General features: G+C 39.0%; 1 protein-coding gene across 1 annotated transcript in view; it reads right to left on the reverse strand.

The window, feature by feature from the left end:
* plch1 (phospholipase C, eta 1) overlaps positions 1-18719 on the reverse strand; it is a 107281-nt gene that overhangs the window by 14551 nt on the left and 74011 nt on the right. The window contains exons 10-17 of the mRNA XM_089116547.1: positions 18154-18325; positions 13098-13205; positions 9661-9822; positions 6124-6186; positions 5051-5136; positions 2530-2627; positions 1216-1395; positions 87-194 (exon numbers count right to left, since the gene is read on the reverse strand). Of these exons, the coding sequence (XP_088972673.1) occupies positions 87-194; positions 1216-1395; positions 2530-2627; positions 5051-5136; positions 6124-6186; positions 9661-9822; positions 13098-13205; positions 18154-18325 (977 nt within the window). The remainder of the gene's footprint in view (positions 1-86; positions 195-1215; positions 1396-2529; positions 2628-5050; positions 5137-6123; positions 6187-9660; positions 9823-13097; positions 13206-18153; positions 18326-18719) is intronic.

An 18719-nucleotide genomic window follows, 5' to 3' on the forward strand; every position in this document is an offset into this window, starting at 1 on the left:
TTGCATCTTATTCGAGGCTAACACACTTTGGTGTGAGCAAAATATTTTAGAGATGGTTTATATAGAATATTATGGCATTTGCGTACCTTTGCACATCAGGCCGGGTTTGAGCACATACCCGCTGCCTCCGTTCTCCATGAACTTGGCTCTGTTCAGCTGCATCATGCGACCCTCCGTCTGGTAGTTTAAAGCCACTGCAAACGACAAAACATCCTTTTTTACCTCTCCATCCTTCGTTAATTTATTCATGATTTTATTCTAGGAAATAATTTCGTGATTTATTCAGGTGTGTAACGCTAAATAAACTGGATGGCTAACAAACTACGAAGTTTCATCATGGCCTGGTAAACATTTTATTCAATAAACAATGAGGGAGCAGAACTCAGCTGCGGCTCCACAAGTCCAATTTACTCTGGTTTATTGGACCCTTATGATGGTGTGCACACACCCACATGCACGCACACACATGCATGCACACACACACACTGGTTAATTTCTTGTTCTCTTCCTTTTACTCAGCAAGGATGATCTATTCTTTAAACGTCTATGCGTGAAAAAATGCTGGAAATAATCCACAAAGAAATGAAGAACTGTTTTCAACATTATCAATAATCAAAAATGTTTTTGATCATCAGATCATCATATTAGAGTGATTTCTGAAGGATCATGACACTGAAGACTGGACTAATGATGCTAAAATTCAGCTTTGATATTTTGAAACATATTACAGTAGAAAACTGTAAAAATATTTCGCAATATTACTGTATTTTCTTGCTGAGTATAAAAGCCTTTGAATACTGTATATTTTTCATTTTGAACAAAAATGCAAAACAAATGCACTTTCACTGAGTATTTCACAGCCTCAGCCTTTTGGACCCCATTGCATGTGTGTTTGTCCGTGTAAAAGCTGTTTCACTCTCTTGTGAATAGTGCTTGTGTGGGCATGTGAAAAGTGCATAATGTGCATTTTATTGCACATGCAGAATTGCACGAGTGGACTAGCGTGTCAGTTTGTCTGCACAACCAAGACCCAGATGACATGTGTAGGTCAGTAAGTCAGCTGGGTCAGACGTGCATTTGCCAGTTTGCAAATAAATATAATGAATATCATGCATGTGCAAGTTTTTGCATGTATGCATGTTTTTATTTATGTGAATTTACGAGTGTCTATTTATATGTGTGTGGACATCTATCCACACCCTAGTCTTTCCTTACCTAGTTGGCAACCCACATTCCAGTAGGTTTGTGGGTTAAAGTTGCTGGAGTCGATCCGGTAGGCGGAGGGATATATCCGAGAGAGCTGCCGTTGGTTAAAAGTCAGGAAGCGCTCAGATCGATGGTGCACCAGGTGCTGAGCTCGTGTCTCACTGAACGACAGAACATTAAATGGCGATCCTGAGAGAAAAAGTGTGAGAAAGTCTGGGTTAGATGCATTCATATATATATACACATTAGGGCTGTCAAAATTAATGCGTCAATGAACGTGGTCAATTTTTTCTGTTTAGGGTAAAGAGTCAAGTGCGTCAGGTCTTAAAGTGACAGCAGCCTAATAAACCTGGTGTCATAAAGGATAGTCAAAGTACAATAGAAAGAGAGAAAATCACTCACTACTGACTGAATATCTTTTGTAGCTTTAATAATGATTAATCTAAATTTAATTTATAATTTATGCAGTGAAGACTGTGAAGTGTTTGATAACTTTATTCAATTTCTTCATATTTCCCACCTGTTAGGAGATTATCCTCGCTGCCGAACATGAAATCCACTGGGAGGAGTCGGATCCAGATCCAACTCCTCCCACATTACATATACCCAAACCAACCCAGCTCCACCCCTGATCCCTGAACCTACCCAGCTCCACCCCCTGATCCCTAACCCCACCCCTAAATCTACCCAGCTCCACCCCCTGATCCCTAACCCCACCCCTAAACCTACCCAGCTCCACCCCCTGATCCCTAACCCCACCCTAAACCTATCCAGCTCCACCCCCTGATCCCTAAACCCACCCCTAAACCTACCCAGCTCCACCCCCTGATCCCTAACCCCACCCCTAAACCTACCCAGCTCCAGCCCTTGATCCCTAAACCCACCCCTATAACTACCCAGCTCTACTCCCTGATCCCTAACCCCACCCCTAAACCTACCCAGCTCCACCCCTTGATCCCTAAACCCACCCCTAAACCTACCCAGCTCCACCCCCTGATCCCTAACCCCACCCCTATACCTACCCAGCTCCACCCCCTGATCCCTAAACCCACCCCTATACCTACCCAGCTCCACCCCCTGATCCCTAACCCCACCCCTAAACCTACCCAGCTCCACCCCCTGATCCCTAACCCCACCCTAATCCTACCCAACTCCACCCCTCAGATATGGATCCGACTCCACCCCATGGATCTCGTGTACTGCAATGAGGTGCTACCACCTGTGAACGGTCTGACAGGTCTGATATATTGAAGCGCACAGGTAAATGTGACATTTATCAAATAAATAAATATCAATAATATATGGAAAACAGCGATTTCTCACCCTCATCTAAACACTCCTGAGAGGCCACAGAGTTGGTGAAGACCACCAGATCTGACAGATCTCTACTCAGCTTTATCGTTTTCCGTCTCCTTCCACCTCTAAACACAGACACAGCAAAACATCACACGCTACTTTGTGAAACATCTCACTATTAGATGCAATCATTCGCTCCAGGTCAGATGCACAATACATTTACATCAGTAAAATACAAGCAATTTCTTTGTTTCCATAAAAATAATAAGCAGCACAATGGTTTTAAACATGGATAATAATCAGAAATGTTTCTTCAGCAGCAAATCATCATATTATAATGATTTCTGAAGGATCATGTGACACTGAAGATGAAGAATGGAGTAATGGTGCTTTGAATAAATTACAGTTTAAAATATATTCACATAGAAAACAGTTATTTTAAGCTTTAATAATATTTCACTGTTTTTACTGTATTTTTTTAATGAACGCATCTTTGTTGAGCATAAGAGACGTCTCTCAAAAACATTAAAAAATCGTACAGATCCCAAACGTTTGCTCTCAATTAATAAGATATAAACAAATGAAAAATAAAAATGAAAAGAAAATATCCAACGCATCTTGAAGCAGCGAGAGGTTTGAGATCCAGATTTAAGCTTTAAATCAATCACTGCAGAAGTCTTGACTAGGAAATCAGGAGGAAATTAAAGATAAGAAAAGCCCCTCGCCGAGTGACAGCTTCATTACAAATGACTTTCCTCGTGGTGTTCATGTAACACATTAAGCATACAAATGATGGCAAACCCTCATTTACATAAGACACTAACAATCCCTTTATGACTGCCACATTATGGGATGAATCTGAAACAGTTGTGCTTGTGTTTTTTCAGTGCATTTCAAAGTAAATCTTTTCAGCACAAACATGTCTCCTACTTTATGTAAATTAGGCTCATTATAAGTTATAGCAACTTATTCACAAAACTCAGCTTTATTTTCCAATTAATTTGCAGGTGGTAAACTGACATGTTTTTGTGTTGATTTTATGAAATGTCTTCTTTACATGTTCTCTACCAATCATGGCAGTTGTAATTCATTAAATGATAAGGAAATTAAATAAATCAAAACTGCCTAATGTAACTGAATGAAATGTTGACTCGGCAGGACTGAAGCTGTGAGTGTGTTTATGGACTCGATCGACTACATCTGTGTTTTGATCATCGTTCTAAATCCTATCCAGACTTGGTCTTTGAAAAAAAAAAACGTGATTTTATCAGTTTTTGTGTAAAATGTTCCTTTTTTATGAAACTTCACACACATTCGAGTGTTGATAAAAAATGCATGAAGCTAGAATACACTATTTGTTTAGAAGCAGAGGCTATTTTGTTTCTTTAAGAATATTGCATACTCAGATATTCCTGGGGGGCCATGAAAGTTCTGTGAAAATGATCAAAAATGGACCAAGAAAGGCTCACAGGACTGCAACTTAAAGGAGTAGTTCACTTTTAAAAAAACTTTTGCTGATAATTTACTCACCCCCATGTCATCCAAGATGTCCATGTCTTTCTTTCTTCAGTCGAAAAGAAATTAAGGTTTTTGATGAAAACATTCCAGGATTTTTCTCCATATAATGGACTTCAATGGGGTCCAAACGGTTCAAGGTCCAAAAGACAGTTTCAGTGCAAACTGCTCAAAGGGCTTTAAACGATTCCAGACGATGAATAAGGGTCTTATCAAGCGAAACGATCGCTCATTTAATAAATAAATAACAAAGTTTAAGTTTTATAAGCTTAATTGGTCGACTTGCTCTGTTCTGTGATGCGCGCTCGTGACTCTCCTGTTCATCAAAATGAACGAATCTTTTCCCGAGTCAATTCGTTCGTTGAATGAACCAAATGACAAGAACAAAGATTCATACATTTTGATGAACGAGTTCAAACAGGAGAGTCACGAACGTGCATCACAGAACAGAGCAAGGGAGCATTTAAGCTTATAAAACTTAAACTTTGTTGTTTTTTTTTTAAATGAAGTGATCGTTTCGCTTGATAAGACCCTTATTCATCGTCTGGAATCACTTAAAGCCCTTTGAACAGTTTGCAGTTTGCACTGAAACTCTCATTTGGACCTTGAACGGTTTGGTTCCCATTGAAGTCCATTATATGGAGAAAAATCCTGGAATGTTTTCATCAGAAACCTTCATTTCTTTTCGACTGAAGAAAGAAAGACATGGACATCTTGGATGACATGGGGGCGAGTAAATTATCAGCAGAAGTTATTTTTAAAGTGAACTACTCCTATCAAAAAAGTATTGATGTATAAAAGTATGTTGGATTTAGTTATTGTGCACTTTTGATTTTATGGTACAGTGCAATTTTTTTGCAAAATTTTTTGAATGCATTTTATATACATTATATGCAACAGCAGTATTTGCACTGTAACCCTTTTTATTTTTAACCTTTTTTTAAATAAATTAAAATAAAAGTGCTGGTGTGGAAAGGGTTAATAAACAGAAAGTTTGCATCATCCACCAAAAAAGACGGACGGACAGACGAACCTGTTGAACTGTCCACCTGATGTCTCCTGCTGCCCGTCATCATCCGCTTCAACACTCTGACATTTCAGCCTGGATTTGGAGTGCCTCTGTCGAACACACACACACACACACACACACACAAACGCAGAGCACGAAATATAAGTACATGGATCGAATGTTTGCTCCTTTGCATTGGATGGGAGGAAATGAAATTCCTCCTACACACAACAGAGACGAACAGAATAGCACTGGCCTGTTTTAATGGGCATACAGTACTTGACATAACCACACGAGTGTGTGTGTGTGTGTGTAGCAGGCGTGACTAGCATCTAAATCATGTAACTTTTTTAGGGCCAAGAGGATCGAAGTATAACAGCTTCAGTAATAGACTTAAGGCTCATTACTAACAAAAGAAGAACCTTTAAGACCTCATAAACACACACACACACACACACATATGAGAGACGTGCCTGAACACCTCCTGTAGGAATGACGGATGCAATGAGAAACCGCAATGTTACGCTGACAAACCTGATTGCATTTTAATAAAAAAATCAATAAAGTGTAGACAGCCCAGTACAATAGCCCACAATCAGACTTATGGAGCAATGACCACAAGCCTTGTTTACTCACTTCATTGATTTGCTATTGAGGTGTTGAATTACACACCGGCCACATTAAATATAAGCGATAGAGGGAACGAAATAAGAGAATGCCTCTAGAGTTCACAGCTGTCGTTATGAATATGCACAATCATATACAATCCGGAAGGGACTATCAGATATCAAGTCAACAGGTGTGCTTAATCAATGTAGGAGTTTTTAAATATAACCTCAGTAAGTGTATGTGTAAAATAAAGAGACCCAGCGATGACCGTCTGATAACTGAACAGAATCAATGATGCATCTTTATGATCTGATCAATAGCGATTATTCGTAAAATCCTTCTGCCTCTGGGGAGCAAAAAGGACACATTTATGTAAAATTTGAGAGCGCTGACATGCTTCGAGGACAGCCAGACCTGATTCCACAGCAGAGACAGAGAAACGAGAGAAAGAAAAGGAAGAGAGAGTGGGAGACGGTCTTTATTCTGACCTTGTGCTTGAGGTTACTGATGAAGGAGCGGCTCTGGGATTTCTTCATGCCATCTTTGGAGTTCTGGAACACACACACACACACATTGGGTTTTGTTTTATGTGGATTTTTCCATAAACATAATGATTTTTATGTTCTACAAACAGTGTGAGGAACGGGAAGATATACAGTGGTCACTGTCTATTTTCACAACACACAAAAGAGCCGTGTGATCATAAAAAAAAAAAAAACGATTGTTGAGCCACTGATGCATGAAAATAAATGGTTTGGAATGACATGAGGGTAAGTAAATGATGTCTTATTTCCCATATTGTGCTAAAAATGCATTTATTCCTTTAAAATGCATTTAATTGTAACTCAAACAGTGTCAAAATCTATTCAGATGAGTTTCTGCGTCACGCATGGACAGAGAGAAATTTCCACATGCAGTGATGCATAAAATTAGTGCAACAGTAACTTAAAATCAACTCCAGATTCTCTGTTTTTTTCATAAATATTATGCAGGGACACTGAAGGGGAGAGAAAATCCCTCTCTGCTTTACAAACGGCTCATCAAAGTGATTGTTTAGAGAGTGCAAAGTCTAATAATAGGGCAAGAAGAGAGGCAGAACGAATGTTAATTAAGGGATGCTCCATGTCTTTTTCTGGATTGCAAGGCTAATGTGTGCGTGTGCGCACTGGTTAGGTATTTCAATTCTTTTCTCTTTTTTTCTTTCTTTAGATTTGCCTATTATAGAAAAGGGATGAGATGGGTTTGTCTTTTATTGTTTTAAAAGAACAGCCTCATGCATCATTACACATTTACACTGGATTTAAGGGCGACAGACTCGGGAATGCTAAGAACAGACTCGGGATCTCTATGAACAGACTCGGGAATGCTAAGAACACACTTGGGAATGCTAAGAACAGACACGGAAATGCTAAAAACAGACTCAGGAATGCTAAATACAGATTCAACAGACTCGGGAATGCTAAGAATAGACTCGGGATCTATAAGAACAGACTCAAGAACGCTAAATACAGACTAGGGAATGCTAAGAACAGACTCGGGAACTTGGGAATGCTAAGAACAGACTCGGGAATGCTAAAAAAAGACTCAGGAATGCTAAATACAGATTCAACAGACTCGGGAATGCTAAGAATAGACTCGGGATCTATAAGAACAGACTCAAGAACACTAAATACAGACTAGGGAATGCTAAGAACAGACTCGGGAACTTGGGAATGCTAAGAACTGACTCGGGAATGCTAAAAACAGACTCAGGAATGCTAAGAACAGACTCAGGAATGCTAAAAACAGACTCAGGAATGCTAAGAACAGACTCAGGAATGCTAAAAACAGACTCGGGAATGCTAAAAACAGACTCAGGAATGCTAAGAACAGACTCAGGAATGCTAAGAACAGACTCAGGAATGCTAAAAACAGACTCGGGAATGCTAAAAACAGACTCAGGAATGCTAAGAACAGACTCAGGAATGCTAAAAACAGACTCAGGAATGCTAAGAACAGACTCAGGAATGCTAAAAACAGACTCAGGAATGCTAAGAACAGACTCGGGAACTCGGGAATGCTAAGAACAGACTCGGGAATGCTAAAAACAGACTCAGGAATGCTAAGAACAGACTCAGGAATGCTAAAAACAGACTCAGGAATGCTAAGAACAGACTCAGGAATGCTAAAAACAGACTCAGGAATGCTAAGAACAGACTCGGGAACTCGGGAATGCTAAGAACAGACTCGGGAATGCTAAAAACAGACTCAGGAATGCTAAGAACAGACTCGGGAATGCTAAAAACAGACTCAGGAATGCTAAGAACAGACTCGGGAATGCTAAAAACAGACTCAGGAATGCTAAGAACAGACTCGGGAACTCGGGAATGCTAAGAACAGATTCGGGAATGCTAAATACAGACTAGGGAATGCTAAGAACAGACTCGGGAACTCGGGAATGCAAAGAACAGACTCGGGAACTCGGGAATGCAAAGAACAGACTCGGGAACTCGGGAATGCTAAGAACAGACTCGGGAACTCGGGAATGCTAAGAACAGACTCGGGAATGCAAAGAACAGACTCGGAACACGGGAATGCTAAGAACAGATTCGGGAATGCTAAATACAGACTAGGGAATGCTAAGAACAGACTCGGGAACTCGGGAATGCAAAGAACAGACTCGGGAACTCTGGAATGCTAAGAACAGACTCGGGAATGCAAAGAACAGACTTGGAACACGGGAATGCTAAGAACAGATTCGGGAATGCTAAATACAGACTAGGGAATGCTAAGAACAGACTCGGGAACTCGGGAATGCTAAGAACAGACTCGGGAACTCGGGAATGCTAAGAACAGACTCGGGAACTCGGGAATGCAAAGAACAGACTCAGAACTCGGGAATGCTAAGAACAGACTCGGGAATGCTAAGAACAGACTCGGGAACTCGGGAATGCAAAGAACAGACTCGGGAACTCGGGAATGCTAAGAACAGACTCGGGAACACGGGAATGCTAAGAACAGATTCGGGAATGCTAAATACAGACTAGGGAATGCTAAGAACAGACTCGGGAACTCGGGAATGCTAAGAACAGACTCGGGAACTCGGGAATGCTAAGAACAGACTCGGGAACTCGGGAATGCAAAGAACAGACTCAGAACTCGGGAATGCTAAGAACAGACTCGGGAATGCTAAGAACAGACTCGGGAACTCGGGAATGCAAAGAACAGACTCGGGAACTCGGGAATGCTAAGAACAGACTCGGGAACTCGGGAATGCTAAGAACAGACTCGGGAATGCAAAGAACAGACTCGGAACACGGGAATGCTAAGAACAGATTCGGGAATGCTAAATACAGACTAGGGAATGCTAAGAACAGACTCGGGAACTCGGGAATGCAAAGAACAGACTCGGGAACTCAGGAATGCTAAGAACAGACTCGGGAATGCAAAGAACAGACTCGGAACACGGGAATGCTAAGAACAGATTCGGGAATGCTAAATACAGACTAGGGAATGCTAAGAACAGACTCGGGAATGCTAAGAACAGACTCGGGAACTCGGGAATGCTAAGAACAGACTCGGGAACTCGGGAATGCAAAGAACAGACTCAGAACTCGGGAATGCTAAGAACAGACTCGGGAATGCTAAAAACAGACTCAGGAATGCTAAGAACAGACTCGGGAACTCTGGAATGCTAAGAACAGACTTGGGAATGCAAAGAACAGACTCGGAACACGGGAATGCTAAGAACAGATTCGGGAATGCTAAATACAGACTAGGGAATGCTAAGAACAGACTCGGGAACTCGGGAATGCAAAGAACAGACTCGGGAACTCAGGAATGCTAAGAACAGACTCGGGAATGCAAAGAACAGACTCGGAACACGGGAATGCTAAGAACAGATTCGGGAATGCTAAATACAGACTAGGGAATGCTAAGAACAGACTCGGGAACTCGGGAATGCTAAGAACAGACTCGGGAACTCGGGAATGCTAAGAACAGACTCGGGAACTCGGGAATGCTAAAAACCGACTCAGGAATGCTACCTTGCGCAGGTTTCTCTGGAGGCCCTCATGTGTGGCGCGGAGCAGCGCTCGGATGGAGAAACTGTCTGTGTCTTCTTTGTCCCCGATCTGAGACTCTTTCATTAGAGAGTCGAGCTTCTTCCTGATGTGCGACTCCACCTGGTGCTGACTGGGCCCGTTAGACTGAAATGAATCAAATCAAAATCAAATCAAAATGTATTAAAAAACACAATAAAAATTAATTGAACACTGTGCTGTACAATCCCAAACTAAAATAAACATAAAAACTAAACAAACAATAAAGACTGCAATGCAATGTACTAGAAAAAAAGAGAGTACATCAAAAAACAGATAAATGATAAAAACTCCAGGAACAGTTATATGAATGGGAGAAAATATGGGTTTAATCCTTTAGGTGAGTGTATTAACTTCAAATATGATATTAATATCAAACTAATATCAAATAACACACCACAGTTCAAATTATAATCAAGTACATTAAAATAATATTCTAGTTTCCCATAAATGCTTTTCTGTGCATTTGACTTTACTACTACACTTTATTCATATTACAAAGACAACACTAGCAATTATGAAATTACACATAAAAGAAGTGGTTCGCAAAAAGCATAGATTAGATGTTTAATATTAATTTAAACTCTAATCCATTTGCCATTTAAAGATTAGTTCACTGGGTCTGCGTTGAAAGAGAAAAATCCTGGAATGTTTTCCTCAAAAATATCAATTTCTTTTCGACTGACGAGAGAAAGACATGGGGGGAGTAAATTATCAGGGAATTTTAATTTTGGACTGAACTAATCCTTTAAATACCAATTAACCTGCAATTAAGTGTTTGAAAACATTACACTCAGTTCGTACTTATAATAGTTTAAAGCATTCATTTCCATAACAAGTACTCTTTTTAAAAGTATGTTAAAATCTGTAATTTTAATATGGTACCAAAACAAACATGCGCAGTGAAAGCGCAGTGTTCTCTCTCTCTTCGATGGCTATTCATGAGTCATTTGATTAAAAATCAAAGCCTGGCTGATCTGAGAGAGCAATAAAGGGTTCAAAGACTTCCAATTATGCAAATATTTTTGTTTTTGTTTGATTTCTGTCACTTTTTAAAAAAAAGTAAATGGCTTTAAAATCTCTCGGCCATAATGAGTGTCAACTTACAACATTGCCAGCGTGTTTCTTGTATTTCCTGACATGTTTAAGTAGGCATGTAATGAGATGAAGGATAGAAACCTTTAACTGGCTGCCAGCAATGACTAGTCTGAGTGGATCATTAAACATTAATTACTCCTGACAAAACAACATGAATATTTTGCAAGGGTACATTACAATGCTATTAAAGCATTCTTCATTCAAGATCAAAAAATAAATACTTAACTAGGAAACCAATTTATTGTTGATAAATGAGTCTGGCAAAATAAATGTTAAATATTGATTTCGGCATCAGCTTTTCTGAAGGTAGCGGAGGCGGCGCTGCTGGATGGATCTCTTGGCAAACGGCCATGTTTATAAGAGGTGTTTCCACAAAAACAGAAGCTCACCAGGGCTTCGGCCTGCGATTGATCGGCTTTTAGAGACTCACTGTGAGCCAGAATGGTGTGAGGAGAAAGCCAGATAAATACTGGCTCCGTCAAACGTGAGAGGTTTTCAAAAGAGGTCGAGAGGAGGTGATAAAGCAAGAGCAAAATGATCTTATTGGTAATTCTGATAAGGTATTTCCATAGACGGCATAGACGCGTCACTTTCTTAAGTGTGGAAGTGTTTAAGTATTGCTTATGCTCTCATACACTGCAGATTTGATTTTCAGAAGGCAGCTGTCTGGTTTGTGTAACATTAACAACACATTATTAGCTGTTTGATAATGTAGTCAAGCCAAAGGCTGATCATAGCAATTACTGTTATGTGCCTGACGTTGTAAAAAACGCATTAAAATTCTGATACATCCACTTTGTAGGTGAGCCTGTATAATTAGCCCTTACTCTTCTTCTTCTTATTCAAATATATACGGCTGAATCAAACCAGTATTTCCACTTTCCATTGTGTTTACAACAGCCGATTTAGGCAATCCGAGCTGGTGCGATTGAGTGGAGGCGGAGACTAATTTGCATATTCATTAGTCGGCGTATACTAAATGGAATTCCGAAGAAAATTCTAAATTCCAAATTGGAATTCTGAAAAAAGTGGCCTGGCTATGATGCTTACATACTGGAGTGTAACATGTATCATGATACTTATATGTATGATCGTGAGGTAGCCAACAATACCCGGCCATTATACATAGTTTTCATTGTCGTATGTAATATTTTAAACCCTTCAAAATCTGAGTGCTGATGAATGGTTACAATTATGTTTATTATTTAAATCTAGTTCTTTATAATAAACTTTTTTTTGGTTTCACTTACATTATTGCATAGTACTAACTCCACACTGCTGAATTTTAATGTGTCAGAACTTACAGATAGTTTATTGTGCTTTATTGTTTGTATTTTGCTTAATCCTTGTATATATATATTTGTTTTAAAAATTTGTTACTGTCACAAATTATTTAATAAAGTTATGAAGTTGTTTTTAATGTTTTGTCTGCAATCAATTCAAGTAGAATTAAATGTTGGCGTTGAACTCATCTGTGTTCACGTACTCACATAAAGTGTAAAGCCTTTTAAGTACATGCAACTTTAGAGACACTCCAATGTTTCACCCATAAAACACTGAATTTTCATTGAGAAAGAATAAGAGGCTGATTTTGTAGTATTTCTAATAAATGAGAGCAATTATGCTATATTTACCACAGCCATGGTTTAATATATAACTTTTGGTCTGTTATAACCACTGAACTTAGAAGATAATATCAGTCACATATGATTTGTTTAATACACTGTAAAAAATATTTTCAAGATTTGTTATCACAACATATTTTCTTTTGTCAAATGAACTTAATAATAATTTATTTAGTTGAGATAACTTATTATATTGAGTTTGTGATGGTTAAATTAATCTACTTCATTGTATTAACTCACTTTTTCCAGTTCAATCAACTTAAAATTTTACTTACTTTTTTAAGTTAAACCATCAATATTTTTTACAGTGTAGTTATCACAACATTTTTTCTTTTGGCAAATCAACTTAAATAATTTATTTAGTTCAGATAACATATAATTTTGAGTTTCTGATGATTAAATCAATCTCCTTCATTGTATTAACTCACTTTTTCCAGTTCAATCAACTTAAAAGGCTTTTCAGTCTTTTTTTAAGTTAAACCATCAATATTTTCTACAGTATATATATGTTCAACCCAAGGTTTTTGTTTTGTGATCCATACGTTTCAGTGTCTGTCCAGATGTACAAAAATGTCCCTTTGTAGGACACAAATGATTGAAAAGTCTCATTTAAGTGATCAACCCCTCTGCTCAATCCTAATCAGTGTGTTATATTCTTACCATGCTATTCTTCAGCTTGAAGTCATCTTCAATCTCATCTGCGCTGTCGTCGTCAGACACCTCACCCTCCTCAGCGTCTGCAGACAGGTATAGAGGAAGACGCTTCCCCTGCAGACCAGAAAAGGAGCGATGAATGCTTCCATCGTTCTGACTTGTCAGCAAACAACCCAATATTGAGTGTTAGGTAGTGTTTCACCTCGGTTTAAACTATCGACAGACCTTACAGCCTGTGTGTGTTGACACAGCACCTCAGATATTGATACTGGAACTGATTCCATACTAATGGCTTCTTGGCCACAGGCGAAAGACAAGTGAAGTGAAACCCCAGGGAATTTTCTTTTTAGGAAGACTGCGATGTAATGTTTTCTTGGTTTGTGTTTGTTTCATTCCCAATAAGATTTAAAACTTGTTTTCACTTGTTATTCAGATGACCCTCATTTAGGAGGAACCCACAGAATCAAAACCTGAGGATAACCAGTGGCTTAGGCTCTCCTGTTCGCAGTGTTGTAGTCGAGACCAGCTCACTCGAGTCGAGACCGAGAGGTTTGATAACCTAAGGTTGGGTCTCAAAGCAGACTTAAAGGATTAGATACTCACCCCCATGTCATCCAAGATGTCCGTGTCTATTTTTTCTTCAGTCGAAAAGAAATTAAGGTTTTTGATGAAAACATTCCAGGATTTTCTCCATTTAATGGACTTCAATGGGAACCAAACGGTTCAGGTTCCAAAAGAAACTTAGTTTCAGTACAAACTGCAAACTTGTTCAAAGGGCTTTAAACGATTCCAGACGATAAATAAGGGTCTTATCAAGCGAAACAATCGCTCATTTTTTTAAAAAACGAAAAAACTCGTTCAACAAAATGAACAAATCTTTTTCCGAATCATTCGTTCGTATCTTTCGCCGAATGAACCAAATGACTCGGAAAAAGATTTGTTCATTTTGATGAACGAGTTCGAACAGGAGTGCGTTACAGAACAGAGCAAAGCGAGCTTATAAAACTTAAACTTTGTTATTTATTTATTAAATGAGCGATGGTTTCGCTTGATAAGACCCTTATTCATCGCCTGGAATCGTTTAAAGCCCTTTGAACAAGTTTGCAGTTTGTACTTAAAGTTTCTTTTGGACCTTGAACCGTTTGGTCCCCATTGAAGTCCATTATATGGAGAAAAATCCTGGAATGTTTTCATCAAAAACCAAAAATTTCTTTTCAACTGAAGAAAGAAAGACATGGACATCTTGGATGACATGGGGGTGAGTAAATTATCAGCAAAAGTTTTTTCAAAAGTGAACTACTCCTTTTTTCTTTTTTTTTTGGTGTTAATCTAGAAATGTTTCTTTATTATGCCTGAGACATTATTTGTATGTTTTTATCTGTTTTGTTCTGTATGTTGCGGTGAGCCAAAGAAAAATTTCCACCCCGGTGGACAATAAAGATTCATTCTATTCTATTCTATTCTATTCTATTCTATTCTAAAGATATCTTCAAGAATATGTAAAATATTTGGTGATAACAATTAAATTGGCACCATACTCAAACAGTAACCCAAATATACCATGGAATCATGTTGTAATGCTAAAATGGCCACATAGTGGTGTAAAGGTAATTTGATTATAATTATTACTTACGATTATTACAGTAAGTGCTCTTTTACAGAACATTACTGCAAACGAATTCTGTGTGGCTCTTATATGCAAACTGAATTAGGGATGATAAGGCAGACAATTTAAATACATAGTTGAGCTTCATTGAGTTTCAATCAAACAACAATTTAAAGAAATATTAAGAGTAATAATCATGACATATTTTGAATGGGACTCGAGTGGACTCGGGAATAAGTCCGAGTCCCAATTTGTTCAAGTACGAGTCAATTCCGAGTCAAAATGCACACGAGTCCATTAAAATAAGGACTCGAGGCCGAGTCCGAGACACTGCCTGTTCGAACTCGTTTATCAAAATGAACGAATCTTTTCTTGAGTCATTTGGTTCATTCAACGAACGAAATGAACGAGTTGACTCAGGAAAAGATTCGTTCATTTTGATAAACGAGTTTGAACAGGAGAGTCACGAACGAGCATCACACAACAGAGCAAGGCGAGCATTTGAGCTTATAAAACGATCGTTTCGCTTGATAAGACCCTTATTCATCGTCTGGAATCGTTTAAAGCCCTTTGAACAGTTTGCACTGAAACTGAGCCGTTTGGACCCCATTGAAGTCCATTATATGGAGAAAATCCCCATCAAAAACCTTAATTTCTTTTCGACTGAAGAAAGAAAGACGTGGACATCTTGGATGACATGGGGGCGAGTAAATTATCAGCAAAAGTTTTTTTTAAAAGTGAACTACTCCTTTAACACACACTGTAAACAGGGCCTTAGACACTTCAGAGCATTGAAACCTGTTTAAGGGTCATTAAGCCTAAAACTCAAGCACAAACCCTCATCTCTCCAAGTCTCTCTCACAAATGCATTTGTGTGAGGGCTAGTGGGAAATAAGAGTCGCCGGTGGAAGGACAAGACGGAGGGAAAATCAATTCCATGCTTTTGACCTACAGAGTTGGCAGGAACACAGTCTGGCGGAGGGAGCTGACATTGTGACATGTTTAAGTGTGTGTGTGTGTTATCGAAAGAGACCCGTGTTCGAGTGCGAGGATTTAGTCAAGTGTGCTCCAATCACAAAGAGTCCCTGCTGGGTTTGAGGTGTAGTGCCTGTAGAGGCGCAGGCTGGCAGTGCCATCTGTCTTGACCTGTTTCATGGCACAATGACGTCCGTATTTACAAAACAATACTCTCTTCTCATCTGACTGACCACCTGTCATCCCATTACACCCTTCAAGAAAAAGTTTAGCCCAAAGGAATTCAGGTAACATTTAGTACTACTTCTGAAGCTATACATAATAGCTTTGTGTGAGGAAAAGACTAAATTGTAAGTCTTTATTCATGTGCATAACTTCACAGACACGTCGTTTGATGTTACTAATTTTATAACTTGAGTTAAAGGGTACATATCATGCTTTTAAATCATTCATTTTTACATAAATCATTCCGTTGTGGTCTATATAAAACATAACTGCAATGCTTGGGTCTGAATTCCTCATTATTATAGCTCCACAAGCCCCTTTTCTGATGTGCGTCTGTGAGCGACCCGTTTCAAAGCGGCCCCTTTAAATAAAAAGGAGATGCGTCACACCCCGCCTGCTCTCCAGGTCGATGAGTTCACGGTCGGTTCAACTCCCCACGTTCGGCCATTTTTGTAGTTTATTGATTAGAGATATACGATTATATACGATACCTTCAAAGAACATTTTTATTCACACGTTAATAAAATGTCAACAACAGAAGACTTGTCCATCAAGCCTTACATATTCGAGCCAGAGCGAGCGAGTCGATAAAGACGACGACGACGAACCTGCAGAACAACCTCTTCATATGGATGTATTGGTATGTGAGTTAACTGTTTTGTGTTATTAGTGAAAGTCGACTATTTCTCTTGTTAAAACAAGCACACTGACAAGATAAATGACTACGGTCTAATCTTACCACAAACAATCTGTATTGATAATATGATACGTTTAGAAAAGCAGCTAAATGACCATTGATGAAACTCAAGAACAATAATACTGCAGACGTGTAACGTTACTTCAAAACAAAAACAAAGAAAGACAAAGGTACTGCTAAACCATGACCACCATGTGTTTTAAGAAAGTAAAGTACTTTATTTTTATTAACGATATTTACAGCTTATCGAAACGCTCTGTTCGTCGTCTCCAAAGATAGAAGGAATTTACCTCTCATTCAGACGAAGTCAATCGGCAAACCGTTCTTTATACTGGCGGAGATTGTTGAAGTGGGAATCCTTGAAGTGACTACATCCAACAACCGAACATTTTGACTTTCCCTCTCGTAACTTCTGCATCATTGAGCTCGGACTACAAAATCGGAGCGAGAAATAATAATGGCGGATTGTTGGGTAGTCAATGTCCTTATTTGTCAGTTCCGCTGCAAATACGGTGACGTGATAGTTCAAAAAACGTCATAGAGAACAGAAAAATCTGAACAGGTTGAAAAATATGACCAAAACAGAATATAAAGATATAAACGAAGCACCTGAAGAGAATAATTTCATCTTTTCTGTACTTATTAACACTCCAAATATACATCAAAATGCATTTAAGGGCTAAAAAAGTGGATTTTGCATGATATGTCCCCTTTAAAGTAAAAAAAAAAAAATGCCTATGTGTGAAAGATTTTCAGTGAACTCAAATAGACACAGTCCACATTATACTTTTATTGTATGGAAGGACATTTTTCATAATATCTTCATTTATATCCTAACCCTAAACCAACTTTTTTTAGTTAATGATCTGCAAGAATGGATCTTTATTAATACCAGTCATTGATTCGAGTAACTTTTTTGACATTTGTGTATAAAGTGTTTTATTTCTACAAGATATGGTGTAAAAACGTCTTAGTGCTGCCCTCTTCAGGTTGAACGGTGGCTACTGCAGTTGAATTTTCCTATTGGATGTTCCTCACTTCGTGACGTACGCAGGTTTCAGCTCACCACGCACTTGGTACGAGCTACGCCCTTGGCAGTATAAAAAACAGCTTGTTTCGTCAAAATCAGTCAGATTGAGTGTTTTAGCATCTATTTCGTCCCCTCTATCTCCGCTGCGGTCAGCCCACTTTTTCAGCATTTTCAAATATTGCCAGTGGGTGGAGTCAGACTCTGACCAGGGGTTTGGTTACCCTTTAAGTTGTACAGTCTTGAAATGCCGAGACAAAATCTCTCTCTATTTCCTTTTAGGTTGAAATTCAACATTTGCTGGAGCTCATAATGAAAAGAAATGATCACATATAATCATGTCCGGATGATTCTCTACAGTCTAAACAAAAGATACCAACAGAACGGCATTAGAACAACACCAGGGTGGCTAAATTATGACTTCATTTTAATTGTAGGGTGAACTGTCCCTTTAAGTTAATTTTGATAGCATGACTGGTTCATCAGTTAGACCGACATCCAGTGTGGACATTTAGGAGGGTGCCTTTGGTACCTTTAAGAGTATCTTTCCTTTCAGGCTGTTTGGGCTGGGGATCTGCTTGGGGTCTTTGTTCAGGGCCTCCCCCACGTCCAGCTTGTCTCCGAAGATCTCCTTTAGGTGCTGAGCGATCTTCTTCTGCTGCTGAATGCTGCAGTGATTCTCTATGGACAGGATGACGGGGAACCTGACGCAGCAGGAGACAGACGAGGGTGACGGTAATCATGAACCAGGGAACAGAAACAACAGTCAGCAGCTGCTCCCTGCCTCGTGCCTTCCTCTGACATTAACCTTTTATCTGTGTTTCTTTCATCTTCACTGTCATCTTCTCACCCTCTCTTTCTCCTTTCTTTCCCTTGTCGTCTTCCTGTTCTGTTTGCTTCATTTATGATCTGCACACATACTGCACAAAAACTATTGCTGATAATTTACTCGCCCCCATGTCATCCAAGATGTGCATGTCTTTCTTTCTTCAGTTGAAAAGAAATTAAGGTTTTTGAGGAAAACATTCCAGGATTTTTCTCCATATAATGGACTTCAATGGGGACCAAACGGTTCAAGGTCCAAATGAGAGTTTCAGT

This window comes from Pimephales promelas, chromosome 10, assembly GCF_988280905.1.
Source record: "Pimephales promelas chromosome 10, fPimPro1.hap1.1, whole genome shotgun sequence".
NCBI lineage: Eukaryota > Metazoa > Chordata > Actinopteri > Cypriniformes > Leuciscidae > Pimephales > Pimephales promelas.